The sequence below is a fragment of the Electrona antarctica genome, assembly GCF_951216825.1.
Source record: "Electrona antarctica genome assembly, chromosome: 5".
In the NCBI taxonomy this organism is placed as follows: domain Eukaryota; kingdom Metazoa; phylum Chordata; class Actinopteri; order Myctophiformes; family Myctophidae; genus Electrona; species Electrona antarctica.
In genome coordinates, this window is record NC_136810.1 from 30,734,971 (window position 1) to 30,750,898 (window position 15,928).

Below are 15,928 nucleotides of genomic sequence, written 5' to 3' on the forward strand. Positions count from 1 at the left end.
TGTTTGAAAAATAAACCGACCACCCCGGCCTTTCTGTCAGGGGAGTGGCTGTGCGTCGTTAATTATGTCCATTCATATTTGATACAGCCAGTTTCTGGAGAAAATGGAATTAATGTGGCCGCGAAAGCCTTGAAACTACATATGAAGGCAATGTCGCTGCTAATATACGTCACGCCCAGCTGTCAACACATTGCGTTCCTGAGATTCCTCGTTGACGTAAGCTCAGCTGGTGTTGACTCGACTCGTACTAACCACGAAACATTAAATATCAATAAAATAAAAATAAACGTAATTAACATTCAGTTTCTGTTGTGCGACGGGCAGATGCAACCACCCGCCTACCCGGAAATGTAGTCTCTGGGTTGTTTGAGTCGTTTCTAACGCTTATTTTGTTACTCTTTGGGTATATTTGTACATTTCCACCTTCAGTCGATGCTTCATATCCATATGAGTGAAAAGGCCGGGGTGATCGGTTTATTTTTCAAACACAGTTCTTATATGAGGCGATCTAAAATCCCCCTATGGAGATTACAATGCAAATAAAAAGTACACAAACCTGTGGATTGACGCCCTCTACTGACAGTGATGTCAGGACTTTGGTGCTCTATTCGGATGGGATTGTTTTTTTTTATTTGCAAAAGCCCTAACACAAACTCTGGAATTGAATCGTAACCAATTGGAATGGAATATGAAAATATGGACAGGCAGAAAGTCACGTGAGTGGAAAAAACATAATTGGCTGTTCTGGGAGGCATACTATGGTCCGACGGAGCATTGCTTCGACATGCGTCCGCACCTCGGACTAGCGCCTGCTCCCATGCTTGCGGTTATGGTTAGGTTAGGGTTTGAGGTGGGTTGTCGTGTTTCGGACCAATGACTAGTCGGACCAAACACATGCACCCGCAGTTCCAGCCTGCCGGAGATAATATTATTGCAAAGTTAACGAAGAGTGACAACAGTTTCTAATCCAAAGAGTGTATTGCCCACTGCCTTATTTTAATTGGCCTTGGAAATCAGGCTGAACTAAAAGAGCGCGCGTGTGTGTGTTTGTGTTTCCCCATTCTTCTTTAGGGTTAGGGTTACACATTATAAAAGGACATTTGAATATTATTGAAATGTCCTTTTATAATGTGTTTTGTTATTAATGTTTTATGTAAAGCACCTCGACTTGCCTTGTTTATTGAATTGTTGGAATTAATTTGCATTGCAGGTTGATTTTCATAGTATACAGTGATTAAATAAACAGAATCCAATGGCGTCCTTTAAACTCAATCTAACTATGGTTTGCTTTTGAAAATGGTCAACATTATGTCAAGTATACAGTGAGTTGTAGTCAATAATCTAAACTTGATGAACACACAGGTTCACAGTTCTTTAGCCCCTTTTAGAGAGCAGGCCTACAGTAGGCTACTTCACAAAAACAAACATTGCTTCACTTGCTTGCATATACTGTTACTATTTCATGTTAATTACATGCATTTCTTATTGAGTTACGGTATTATTGTTAATATTCCAGCTCAGTTAGCATTGCAGGCAGCATAATGTCTATCCCAACATGAATCCCATTAAAATGTAATGAAGTTATGTTACAGTGAACACATTTACCAGATTTGTTAAGGCCCATTAATCATCTAATATAAGAGAGGTGGAGTAAATAATTACCATATTAACCATAGTGCAAATGTTGCATTTTCTACCACTTTAGAGAAATGAAAGTAAGGTGGAATCAATGAATACAATGAAAGAGAGAAGGAGAACCACTGCAAGCTTGTCTGAGGCATTGCTCAATGGTGTGGATGGAAGCCCTCAGCTCTGAACTCGGTAGAATCTGCACCTGGCTCGCTGACAACAAACTTTCTTTACACTTGGGAAAAACTGAATCCATTCTCTTAGGATCAAATGGTAATCTCAGCTAGGCAGACGGCTTCTCAGTTAAAGTAGATGACAATATTATCACACAAAGATGAAATTACCTATCTAGGTTCCATCCTGGAGGCAAATCATTCCGGTGATATAATGGCCACCAACATAATCAAAAAAGTTAACCAAAGAACAAGATTCCTGTACAGTGAGTGTACATGATCTCCTCACTGGTTAACAAAAACACCTTGAAGACCCTAACAGGAGCCCTGTATAAGGTTTCTTCGACTATGCATGCACCTCTTGGTACCACAGCACCTCTAAGGCCCTTAAAACAAGGCTCCAGACTTCCCAAAACAAACTGGCCAGGCTACTACTTGGCCTCACTCCCCGAACCCACCTCTTGCCCATTTTGATAGGCTGGAATGGCTTAGGGTTGACAACAGAGTACAGCATCTTGCAGTGGGTCTCGTCTACAAGACCATGATACCCATGTACCTGTCTAAATACTTCCTTAATGTCAACAAAGTCCACACTCACAATACCAGAGGGAGTTCAACAAACCACGTTCAACCCAGATTCAGCTCAAACAAGGGATTAAATCCATTTCGCTACTATGCCAATAAAATGTGGACACCCTACCAACAGCCATTAAGACATGTGAATCCCTTGACTCCTTCAAAACCGCTCTCAAAGAGCACCTACGTACGGCTGCAATTCGAAACTGGACGCTGTAAATTGAGTCTGAGCTCCCCCACCCCTTTCACCCCATACTGTACATGTTTTTCCCTTTTTTACTTTATTTATATGATGAAGTGTATATTAGTACATCTTTAATGTTCTGATAAATTGAAAATGGTGGACCCTGTTGCTTAATCATGGATCGTCCACAAAGTACCAGTTTTTGTATTGACTTTTTTTGTTTGCAATGTACCCATTCTGCATACAGTGAAATACAAATATCAATCAATCAAAGCAAAAGGTGGCTTTGCTTGTAGTAACTAATAATTTGCTTCTATACTGCCCCCTTGTGATTGTCAAACAAACTGCAAGCCGTCCCATCAATATACAGCTGAGCACACCCCCTCAATGAATAAAGGAGGTAATGTAATTAATGTTCTCACAGGATTGGGAATTGATTCGCGAATATGTTAAAATGATTGCAATTGCACTGTCTTCACCTCAATTCATTCACACCTTTCCGGAGAAATGGAAGCTAAGCTCGGGCCATTAATGTGGTCTTGATTTGCATATAAAATATCAGTTTTTCTTCTCATGTTAACATTAACATTAAATGTAATGATTTATCCCTGGCTGCACCGAGTGCATGATTGCTGAGAGCGCAGTGAGTCACACTGATGAATAATACCCACAGCTCAACCAGAGTCTTTGTTTACACACACCCAGCATTATCTTTTATTTAAAGCACCATGACTTCTCTGTCCTGTACAATATGTACATCGTATGAATAGATAGAATAATACAGTACATTACATCGTATATACATAGTTACATACCAATGAATGGAATGCAAACCATCGCCATCCAGAGAACTTTAGAGTGTTAAACTGGTTTTCTGGTTGTTTTCAAGTGTAGTAATAGTCCCAAGTCAAAATACCTGTGTACACTGAAGTGGTCTGCCAAGGGAAGGGCTGTGCCCAATACAATGCATATTAGTGTGCCCTGCAGTTAACCACTTTAACCCTGGCGTTTCTATTTTTGACATGGCATTAAAAAATCCCAGTGAAAATGGCCGATCTTCAACGTGATGTAGGCTTATAGATCAGCTACTTTCGCTATTCGTTGTATGTTAAAGCACATGGGACTTGGGACATAAGTGGTTGAGCACTATGCTGTCCAGTGTTGCATCTGGTGTGTGTGTGTGTGTGTGTGTGTGATGATGAGGTATGAAGGAAATCAAATGTTTTGGAACGTCAAAGAAAGAGGTTGACTTGTGAATCTGACAGTAGGGTTTCTCTAGTACTACTACTACTTCATATTGCTCTCTATCCAGTCTTTGAAGTTAGCTGTGTGCGTGTACACCGTATAGAGCTCCGGGTTACACTCCCCGTCCTCATAGCCAAAGCTCACAAGGCCCAGCATTGTCCAACGCCCCTTGTTGTCCCCCTGTCTCCCCGCAGAGCCGACAGAGGGCCCCAGCTTGTCTCTGGTGGAGTCCGTGGATATCCCCGGCAGAATGAGGACACCCCCGGTGTCGGAGGGACAGATATTGGACGGGCTATATTCGGGCTTCTGGCTGGCGCAGAGCATGTTGTCTGTAACGCTGACCGGCATGCCGTTGCGAGCGTACTGCTGCTCGCATGGCACCACGTCGGCGAGGTGCACGACCCCGACCCGGGCTCTCTCGTCAGCCCCCAGGGCTGCCAGAGGGGACCAGCCCATCACGAGGCCTTGCACGTTGGTCACCTCGCCTCCCTGGGTGTCCGGGAGGCAGAGGGGGAGGACCCGCTCCCCGATCCGGGCCTTGTCCAGGAGCTTGATCACAGCGATGTCGGAATCCAGAATCAGGGGATCGTAGTTGGGGTGGACGGCCACAGACGCCACCTAAAGGAGAAGCAGCGAGACACAGGCAGGGTAAGAAACAAACATGTGGTGGGGTAAGAACGGAATGGTGTGATACGAAAGGGAACACAGTAAAATCCCCGGTGTTAATTTAAATGTATTAACTATTAACACTTAATGGAAACAAATGAACCCGTAAGGTTCAATTGTTTCCATTTGTAGTTGAGATTGTTACACACTGGGAACGTGAAGAATAAAATATTTAAAAAATAGTCAGTTGATTTTTCACTCAAATGACATTATTCCTCGTCCACTCCACACACAGGTTGATGCGTTTATGTGGCTTTATTGCCACATAGCTTAATATTTGCGTTCTGTGTGGATGTACTCAAATGAAACAACACTTTCACTTCGGACAAATTAATAGCGCAGAGGGGAATAAATGCTACGGGTGTTTAAGGACCTTTCAAATAATTCATTTATTCATGCATAGTAAATAACAGATTTGACTGAAGAGAGGTTTTGGATATTTGAATGAATGAATTGAATAAAGAGACCCAGTGGCAAACAGCAGGGTGGCAGGATGGAACATGTTGTCTCCAATGCAACACAATGATACACACAGTACCCATGGAGCCCTAGTTAACACATTATTCAAAATGGGTATCAGGGGAAGTAAGTGTGATTTCCCCCCTGTTGTTCTTTGTTTAATGAAATGTATATGTATTCCATATACAGATGGTTGACAAATTAAAGGAAATAAACAGAATAAATGATTGGAGAAACATAAGGAATGCAGATGCCAACAGGTGTACTGGATTGTGCAATTGCTATTTCCATCCTGTCATGCTCTGTGGCATACAGTACAAAATGCTGAGCAGGCCCAGTTGACCTCAATTCTGGATCAAGATGTAAGAGGAACAGCTCCATGGGACCATAAAAGAAGGTTCATTATTGGGACATGCATGGCCGGAGTCATAAAGAATGCTCAACAGGCTAGTGTTTCAATAGAAACACTAGCCTGTATTAGAATCTATAGGAAAGAATATGATATGGTCAGATGAGTAATCTTCCGCCATATACCAAGAGAACGGCATAGGACTGAATGCTTGACCTTGACAGTGAGGGCTGTGTACAATTCACTTCTATGAGGAAACACTGGAGTTTATGTGCAAAGGGACCAAAACACAGAAGAGAAAACGTGGATGGTTCATAGGATGGCTGCGCGGTGCGTTACCGTGCGTACCAACGAGGGTGAGTTGCACCTGCTTTCGCGCACCGTACAAGGAATCCCAGCAGGACTGCTCTTAACGCTGAGCGGCATGTGGCCACGGGCATTGTGCAAATGTGGGTTTCTTGTTGTCTTTAGGCCATGGGTATGTGATCAAGAAATTAGTGCCCAACACTTTCCTTGTTGCAAGCTTAACCAACAGAGGTCCAGAATATGTGTTGGATAAGTTGGATAACCTCAGGCAACGACAGATGTCTGGGTGATATTACGTCTTTCTGTCTCTGTCTAGTCAGTCAGTCATCGGAATCATCTTTATTGTCACATCACTGGTTTACAGGTGTAAAACAGTGGGGGAAAGAGTTTTTGGGCAAGCTCCATTGTCTTTCCAGAAAGATAAGATGAAAAAGAAGGGGGTGGGAGCAAGGGGGGAAAAAATAATAATAAAAAAGGTGTCTTGTCTACATATTTACAGTATACATACTGTAGCATATCCATCAACATCAAGTGGCCTATCTATATCATAACATCATATTTACAGATTATAAGAGACTCCACCGCTATCTTACCCTAAGGTGTTGGATGCCTTTGGCCTCCCTGAGGTCATGGCGATAGGTCTTCCCCATCACTACCTTCATCTGATGTGCACCCAGCGGGTAGCCCTTCCCCAGCTCTGTCACGCAGTGAGCTGCCACCACCACACTCCTCTGGTTCACCAGCGCCCCGCTGCACACCAGATGCCAGTCGGAGGCCTGGTCTTGGAGCTTGGTTCCCGCTTCACCGCCCTTCTTCAGGGACCCTGCCAGGGTGGCTGCCTTGGTCACCTTGGTCCCAGCTCCGTTGCCGGAGCGGCGGTAGATGGCAGCCAGCCAAGGCCACTGAGCTTCTGCTGCTTTCTCTGGGTCAAAGGTTGAATGCTTCCCACACACTGTCATGCAGGAAGTGCAAAGGCAAGGGAAGGAAGGGAGACATAAGACATTCACTAAATTGAGTCAACACTTGGCAACGTGCAAAAGGAGCTGTGGTTGTGTGTGTGCTGTGCGTGCTTGTGCGTGCGTGCGTGCGTGCGTGTGTGTGTGTGTGTGTGTGTGTGCGCCCTTGCAGGCGTTTGTGTGCATTTGTGTCCTTGCATGTGTGTGTGAAATTGCATTGTGTGGAGCATTTTTCACCCTTTTTTATAATGGCCTAAGATTAACTAGTAATCCTCTGCTGCCCTCACCAGGTGAACAGGAGACATGACGCCCACTCCATTTCCCTGTCTTAAGGCAGGTGCGACGTGCACTGCCCGAATGCTGGTAGTAAGGAGAGGCACACTCATACTCAATGTGTGTGTACAGCTGGTGGAAACCCTGGGGCAGCTGGGGGTGTACTGGAGGGCTTTTGGTGGGACTGTCTGACTGGAACTCTCTGGCACGCTCAGAGTAAAGCTTGTGGACCGGGGTCTTCCTGAGAGAAGAAGAGGCCACAGAAATGCAGGTAAACGTACATATATTTGAGATACCATATATTGCCATGTATTTTTGGCGAATGTTCCCTCCAGAATAGGGATGCTAGGGTGGTGAAATGCAAATATCTGAAAAACCAACTGGATGACACAACAATGTAAACTTGAATCCATGAAAGAAATATTATTGTATGCATACATTTTTTATAGGTGCGTGCTTGCATGTGTGATGATAGCTACACGTGTAATTTATAAATGCATTGCAAGTAATAATAAGGTTATACTGTAGCTGGAAGATAACAATCAGAGTTATATAGTAATTAGGATATACAGTATTATGGTGTGAGGATCTTGAGGTTCCTACAGTATGCAAACAGTTATTTAATTGTCCAAATTATAGCTCCTACTGTGTACAGTACATACCTGGATGGTATCTGAGGGGGCAAGACTCTTTGTCTAACCAGTTCTGACACTTTAGGCTCCCGACAGGCTGTACACACACACACACACACACACACACACACACACACACACACACCCACACACGCACACATGCACACACACACACACACACACACGCACGCACGCACACACACACACACACACACACACACACACACACACACACACACACACACACACACACACACACACACACAATCTTCAATTAATGCCAGCTGCAGGTCAACTGCTGTGCTTTCTAAAGGGGTAATTGGACTCATGCAGGCGCTAATGGACATACAACAACAACACAGACATAAGTGTCATATAGCCTATCCAGTGTTTTAGTTATATAAAATCTAAATTAACTGTTGGGTCAAATGAAACGGGCCTGTATGAAAACCGTAGCACACATAAAGCCCTCTAACCAGCATATGAAGTAGAACCATTATTGCAGACAGTATACCTCTCACACAAAGGGGCTGTCTGCCACTCCAGGTGCCATTTGGCTGGCAAGTTCGATGAGTGTTACCACTGAGGGCATAGGAGTGATTACAGGAGAATGCCACCGTCACTGGCCCAGGCCCTGGCACGTGCTGATAATGGCCTTGATATAGAGGAGGGATGGGTGGACAGATCTTGTCTTGGGGAACATGATATGGGGAAAATGGAGTTAGGATGGACGAGCACTATTCATTTTCACAAATTATGGTCATGCAATGATTGTGTACCAGTTGATGGTCCAGTGAGTCTTACCATCGACACTTTGATTGCGTTCTTTCTCTTTCTCCTCCTCCTCGAGTTCCTCCTTTGTTTTTCCGTCCGAATCCGTTCCCGCCTCCCCCGACGCTTTTTCCCGCTTGCCTTCCGTTGATTCTTTGTTCGTTGTTTTCTCTGTTGGCATATTTGTCCCCTCGCCTCCTGCCCTGTATGGCGTGAATCGCGTGTTGTTGCGTAAAGATGGAATGACCGGCCTCCCCAGCTCAGGAATCTTTATCGTATGGTTCCCCCGCTCAATGTTATTGCGATCAGTCGTGTCCGTCTTGTTCTCTCTCAGCTTGTGCTCAAATATCTCCACTGTATTCTCTCGCTCGGATGGGACCGTCTCCTTGGTGTCATTTGGGCCAACTTTCTCCCCATCTTTGCTTTGGTCCACCTGCTCTCCTTTTCTCTCCTTCTCTTCTTGCCCCTTCTTGTCTCTTATCACCACTATTTCCGGGAACTTTCCTATCTCCTGAATGCCATCTTTGCCTCCCTTGGCATCCGGCCTGCCATCCTCTTCTGATGTCCTCTCTGGCAGCCTTGGCACCTTGGGGGCTTGGGGGCTCTCTTCAAGAGTGTCTAGGCTGTTGTCTGTGTCTTTGGTGGCCACTTTATCATTGCTACCTTCTGTCGGTTTTTCCACGCCAGCGTTTCCTTCTTCAGTGTTGCCTACTTTATCGTCACCCTCTCTCGGTGCTTCCACCACAATAACATCTATAGACGTATCGCTACCATCCACTGTTGTTGTATTTTTGTAGCTAATGTCTTTGTCTTTACCACCCACGCTGTCTTTGCCTCCTGCTGTGTTCTCTTGGTCGTTATCTTTGCTATCTTTGTCTCCCCCTGTGTCGGTTGTTCTTTCCGTTGCTTTGCCTTTGTCCCTTTCTGGTTCAGCGAGTGTGTTATTCACTGCGATGGGGGAGACAGACATAAAAAAGAGATCATTATTGAATGGCCAGTAAACAGCTCAGTGATGCTTTTGTTCAGAGTTGACTAGACATGGTGAATGGGGGCAGGGATTGACTCATCTGTACTGAGTGACTGAGTCATTATGTAACTATCAAATTTAAGCTTCAATATTATTCACACTGCTGCTGTGTTAATGACAAGAGCAAAAGCCCTTCACGCTCTGTTTAGAATTGACCGCAGTCATCCGTTTCCCCCGCACCTGCTGCTGACCACTATTCATTTCCCATAACTCCACCCACCCCCCCACCGGGCCAGCTGACCACTATTCAACACTCCCATTTCCCATAACTCCACCCACCCCCCCACCGGGCCAGCTGACCACTATTCAACACTCCCATTTCCCATAACTGCACCCACCCCCATGGACCTGACCTTTGACACAGGTGGATGGAGCCCCGCTCCAGGTGTTGTTGGGCAGGCAGGTTCTCTGTGAGGTCCCGCTGAGTTTATACGGCCGGTAGCACAGGTACTGGAGAGCGATGATGACATCATTGGGCCCAAAGACCAAGAAGTGGTCCCCATGCGCTGGCTTGGGTGGGAGGGTGCACAGCCTCTCCACTGGCACTGGAGAGGAAGACAGAGACAATGCTTGCTTGTAAACGTTGTAACTGGGTATGTTTCCACTTATTAAACCACCCCTGGATAGAGTCTGGTATCCATTGATGCAGAAATTAGATGCACATGGTTGTGTGTATAAAAGTGTGCGTGTGCGTGCATGCATGCACGTACATGCGTGTTTATGTGTGTATCCTAATTACACTAATTCTGAACAGATTAATCACAAGAATGCCAACATCACTATCACTGCTCGCAAAAGAGCTTACTGTAAATCATACAATTTATACTTTGGTAAACATAGATTCTCTTACCACACTGGGGAGCTGGAGCACTCCAGGTGCCGTCCTGGAGGCAGATGGCTGTACGAACGCCCCGCAGCTCAAACCCGGGGTCACAGCGGAAAGTTATCCGTGCCCCCGAGTGCTGAAATAGCCCCTCTGTGGAGCCATGGGTGGGTACTGGAGGCCTGCGGCATCCCACCACTGAGCGGAGACACAGACACAAGTCAGGTGGGAACATGTTAACTCGTGTTCTTGAGTATTAATGTTAGTTAAAAGAATGCAGGGTCATGAACTCGGATTTAGTCTGTAAACAATCTGATTATGGGCACATTTAAGGATCACTTCACCACTTTTCAACTTATCTTCATATAATAATCATGAAAAAATGGCGCACATTTTTTCTACTCGGTCTGTGTCTCATAGGAGGGCTGTGGGCAGTTCAGAAACCGTCCTCTAGTGACATCATCGATGGGGAATACAAGCTAATAGAAACTGCAGGCTTTCTAGTCCTGAAAAGTTGCAATGCGAAAATGGAAGCCATGGTTCTCACGATAATGAAAATCTAAACATGTTTCCTATGAGACACAGACAAAATCGTGCCATTTTATCATGATTATTAGTGAGAACCTATTATATGAAGATAGGTTGAAAAGTGGTGAAGTGGTCCTTTAAGGCTTCTGTTTCATACACATTTCATAAGTGTGTGGAAGTGTCATCTACCTCCTCCAACTCAACAACAATAAAAGACCACACGTGACCTGAACAGGTTCACTGTAGGGCTGCAGACAGTCAAGTACACTCTCAAGACATATTTTGTCTCAGCTTCCAAACTCATTAGTCTGACTTGTAATTGCCTCTTTAGAATGCCCAGAGCTTCATAAACGGCGGCTGGCAATCTTACTGGCTCATTAATGAATCATTTCACCCGTCTTGGTAAAGTGTGAACAGCTCACAAGGTGACATTAACATGTGGCTTGTAACTGAGGAAGTAATAGATTTCTTGCAGTAAAAGAGCTTTGGTCGAACTGTTCAATTTTCCACTGCTATAAAAGCTGTATTTTTATTAAGTGAGTAAGTTGGGGCAGAGACTGGTAATGTGGGTATGGAACACTTCTAATTCTTTAGACAATAACAAACTGTGAAACACTAATAACTCATGTTGGATCACACACTCTTCCCTCTCTGGTGCGGAATGAGGTAATAGTAACAAAAGTGAAATGGCACACACACACACACACACACACACACACACACACACACACACACACACACACACACACACACACACACACACACACACACACACACACACACACACACACACACATACACATATGGATGCTACAATAATGATGCCATTTGTAGTGAAGCAATTCCTTTTGCGGTTTTGTTGTATTGTTGTGTTTAAGTTGGGCCTGAACTGTGCATTTCTCTGTCTGCGGTTGCACAGCTCCGAATCCACATAACCCTCCCTATAATCACAGTCCTTCCTTCCAGCATCTCTCGGTCCCTTTTGGGACAGGGAATGTGTTTGGTCATCCGAAAAGAAAGAAAGAAAAATTGACCTGCTGTTAAATGGGGGGAATAAATGCTTGTGGACACTGTTGAAGTTGTCTGTCCACACAACCTGTGTGCTGCCGTCTGCTCCACTCTCCACATATTGAGAGGAGTCCAAAGACATGAGGTTGGAATGCTAATAAGCTTTGAATAATGACACAATCATTAATTCATTATTACCTCAGTGCCTTTGGAACTTTTAAGTACTTTGCACTCCTAAAAAAAGATTGATTAGGCCACAGAATAGATTTAAGTAAAATGTAGGCAGAGAGAGATTATATCCTTTTTAGAGATTATACTACTATACTACTATGCTACTATATTTTTTGTGCAAAATGTACTTTTAATGGCAGATACATTATTGGAGATTTGTATATGCTGAAACATATTTATAATTCTCTGGCTGGCTCTGGTGGAGAAATACAAAGAAAATGTACACTAAGCCAAACGTATACTTGTTTGGACAGAAAATAGCCGACTGATTGGCTATTTTCATTGGGTGACAGCAGCATGCAACTAAGAACTAAGTATAAATCACCCTTTATGCCCCAAAATGATCACCATGAAACGAGCAGCTGAGACATTCCTCTCGGGTGTAAGCGGATGCACACAGGGAGCACAGAGTGGAATTCCTGCCTTGCTTTTTTTTACAGGCATCTCCTCGGATGGAAAGGCTGGCTTGTGTTATAGAAGCAGAATTGTTTCACCATCAGTTTTATAGACTCAAATTTACCCTTGAAACCGAAGCCACCAGGAAAAAAAGAGAGTAAGTCTGTTTTTGCAGGGGCCTCTGGGAGGTGTAGCGGGCATAGAAACACAAGCCCAGGTCCAGCCGCCCATAAATAAAAGACCTTGCGGACCTATGGAAGTCACTCCAGGCACACCCTCTCACAATACTGAAAACCCAAACCAACCTGAACCCTAACATTTCCAAAACACAATTAAGCAGAAAAACCCTAAGTGTCCATTTGGGTCAATTTATAGGCTACCTAGCTCTTCCTAATTGTCTTTTACTTCTTAAGTCAGACCTTGTTTAGCTGTTTTCAGAACTTTAATTATATTGTAACATTTTTATGTAGCACTGATTACACTTTTTTGTTATTTTATTGCTTATTTGTTCTTGCTCCCTTTCAAACGGAATACTTCACCTATTGCAATTTTAACGTTGACATTGGCACAGAGACAAATTCCATGTACAATACAATTGTACATTTGAAAGTATCAAAACATAGGTCCTTACATAATGCACAGTGTGTCTGCTTTGTTTCATATCAGACAGGCTATGTTCGTCAGGTGGTCGATTTGAGTGATTCATCTGTTAATGCAGACAACACATATATTTGCCAAACAGCAGATTGGCTGCGGACATAGATGAGGCTGCCCTGGAAAGGAGAAGGCAGCTGGTCTGAAACCAGTCCAAACCACAGAGCTCTGTCCCATGTGATGGTGAATCACTGTCTGCCCTTTTAACAGGGAACAAGAACTGCTAAAGAGCATCCAGGGAAGAAGTCAGATGCATCATTCATTGCTTCTGGATGAGCTCATTATTTGGACTGCACGTGTACCTGATGATATTAAGATCTGGTCAGCATCACCAGACATCTTGTTCTGATTTCTTTCTTTTATTATTATTATTAAAAATATATTATTATTAAATACAAAAAATAAGACAATACTGAAAGACAAACTACTGAGAAATAAAACTTGTTATATTTTTAAAATATATTTTCAGGCAGTGTCATACTAATGGCATAATTATACTACTGTTTATGCTGCTGTACCTTGAGATGTAGGTGTCATATGCAACTAATCTGTAACACACACAACACAGATTAACCCCCACGAGGCTTTGCTTAGGGCCCATTCGGATGTTAACACAGCCCTGCTTGGAGACCAACGGTTCCCGAGCCATGTGGCCCATACTGTATGTAGAAGCCATCCTCACTGTTTTGTATGTCTATTTATTATTATTATACTTGGCATTGGTTTGATGGGTTATAATTGAATTATTGTTTGGACAACAGGGGCACGCCCCAGGCCTAATTGCTTGACAGAGGGTATAAGTAGGCCTGGGTGATTGGGGAGTGGCATGCACCTGGTGGACAAAGGGTTTTTACCAGACAGACAGAGAGAAAGACAGCACAGCACAGAGATCATGCCATAAGGAAGAGATGTGCCTGTTTGTATTGTAATGTATCACTGCACTTCGAAAGGAAAGTAAATGCAACCAAAAATGACATTGAACCTGTGGACAATCTGTTTCTTTGATCTGCGTACATCCAAAGTCTCTGGGTGCATCAGTGGGTTTGTTGGCAATGTGGAAATGTTTGGAACCAACAAAAGAGCCACAACATCGTAAAAACCAGGTCCTATTGGATTTAGATGTTGGAATATTGGACATTCTGGGACAACAAGGGAACACAAGTGGACGCAACAGCAACCAAGACTCATCAATTTTAGTAGCCTGGTATGTAGTGGACACCGAATTTAAAAGCTGTATAGGAAAACGGCAATAACTAGTTATTGTCGTGTTTTTCCACTGCTTAACTTTTATTGGTGACTTGTTTGCTGGTCATTTGCTGCACTGCCGTCCATTATTATTCTTGTTTTGTCACTGCCGGACTTTTACTAGTGACACACCTGTTATTTTGCACTGCCTTTATTTATTTGGGCATTTGCATTTGCGCTGCTGCACTTTCTTGGAAGTTTACACTGCACTGCACTTTACGTGTGGTATAAAGGGAATTGCAATGTCAGACTCGGATGTCACAAGAGCAGGAAGCGATGGTGCGCTACAACCCGTAGAAGACTGGTGGGAACCGTGGGAAGATCCTCCAGAGCTCGGTCGAAAGGAAATTGAAAATATCGTACAAAAGTGGATGGCACGAGAGATGGAGAGGGAGCACAGAGAAAGCATTTTGGCCACATTTGACATGGTGGAAGAGGATGCACTCCCAGGAGAGGATAGCAGAGAGACATGGCAGGAAGGAGAGGACAGTGTCTCCGAGCGGCCCGAGCGGCCCGAGCCGAAGATCCCTCAGGCTCTGGAGGAGAACATTCTGCAGCTGATAAGAATCCGACAGGAACAGCTGACCGACCCTGCAGAAGAGGACGGGGAGGACGGTGAGAATGAGATGGCTGTGGAGACGGGCCGATCCTCATCGATCATATCTGAAGTGGAAGAGGTCTATGGACAGATGTCTGAGGGAGAAGAAAACTGCAAGCAGGGTGCCATGATCAGCAGTTTGGCTGAATCAGCTGTCGTGAGGAGGCTGAGAAGAGAGGTGAGAAAGCCACTCTGTGGAGAAAGGTGTCCTTCCCCATTACAGAAAGCCAGTGGTGGAAAGACAAATGGCACCGGCATAAAGGAAACTACAATTACATCTGACCATGACCAACAAGGTGGCAAGAAAGAGACACCTCTGAAGAAGAAAGGAAGATGGCATAGGAACCGAAAGAAAAGGAACAAAAGGCCTGCCCAGGAGAAGCGAGAGCAGAAAGAGGAGGAGGATGATGTGCCAAAGGAAAGGGACTACGACCTGCTTTGCTTCCTGTGGTGGCTTGAGGGCTACATCAAGACTTCTCAAGACCATTGAGAGCTTTGACCTTTCTTTTCTCCATCTTTCCCTCCCCCCCCCCCCCCCCCTTTTTTGCAGTTTCAACAAAAAAGAAGATTCAGTCAAGCTTAAATACAACACACCACATACCTTGAATAATGTTTTTTGTGTTTGGCTTCTTTGAAATGTATTTAGTAATTGTGTCCTTACTGTGCACAATTAGGGGGGAGTGTAGAAGCCATCCTCACTGTTTTGTATGTCTATTTATTATTATTATTATTATTTGATGGGTTATAATTGAATTATTGTTTGGACAACAGGGGCACGCCTCCCCAGGCCTAATTGCTTGACAGAGGGTATAAGTAGGCCTGGGTGATTGGGGAGTGGCATGCACCTGGTGGACAGGACAGCACAGAGATCATGCCATAAGGAAGAGATGTGCCTGTTTGTATTGTAATGTATCACTGCACTTCGAAAGGAAAGTAAATGCAACCAAAAATGACATTGAACCTGTGGACAATCTGTTTTTTTTATCTGCGTACATCCAGTCTCTGGGTGCATCAGTGGGTTTGTTGGCAATGTGGAAATGTTTGGAACCAACAAAAGAGCCACAACACTGTAGGTCAGGAGCCTATCTTCTATTTCTGTAGCGTGATGCAGCTTGATGCACTATAGACTAGTGGCCTACATCCTCCAGCTATGATGTACATGTACACCCCCTGGACATGGCACTAGCATGTCGCAGAGA

General features: G+C 44.2%; 1 protein-coding gene across 1 annotated transcript in view; it reads right to left on the bottom strand.

Moving 5' to 3' along the window:
* Positions 1–3,269: 3,269 nt before the first annotated feature.
* Positions 3,270–15,928, bottom strand: part of pamr1b (peptidase domain containing associated with muscle regeneration 1b) — a 36,507-nt gene continuing 23,848 nt past the window's right edge. The window contains exons 7-14 of the mRNA XM_079502461.1: positions 10,097–10,267; positions 9,600–9,791; positions 8,253–9,167; positions 7,963–8,139; positions 7,479–7,545; positions 6,831–7,057; positions 6,181–6,539; positions 3,270–4,425 (exon numbers count right to left, since the gene is read on the bottom strand). Of these exons, the coding sequence (XP_079358587.1) occupies positions 3,850–4,425; positions 6,181–6,539; positions 6,831–7,057; positions 7,479–7,545; positions 7,963–8,139; positions 8,253–9,167; positions 9,600–9,791; positions 10,097–10,267 (2,684 nt within the window). The 3' untranslated portion in view covers positions 3,270–3,849. The remainder of the gene's footprint in view (positions 4,426–6,180; positions 6,540–6,830; positions 7,058–7,478; positions 7,546–7,962; positions 8,140–8,252; positions 9,168–9,599; positions 9,792–10,096; positions 10,268–15,928) is intronic.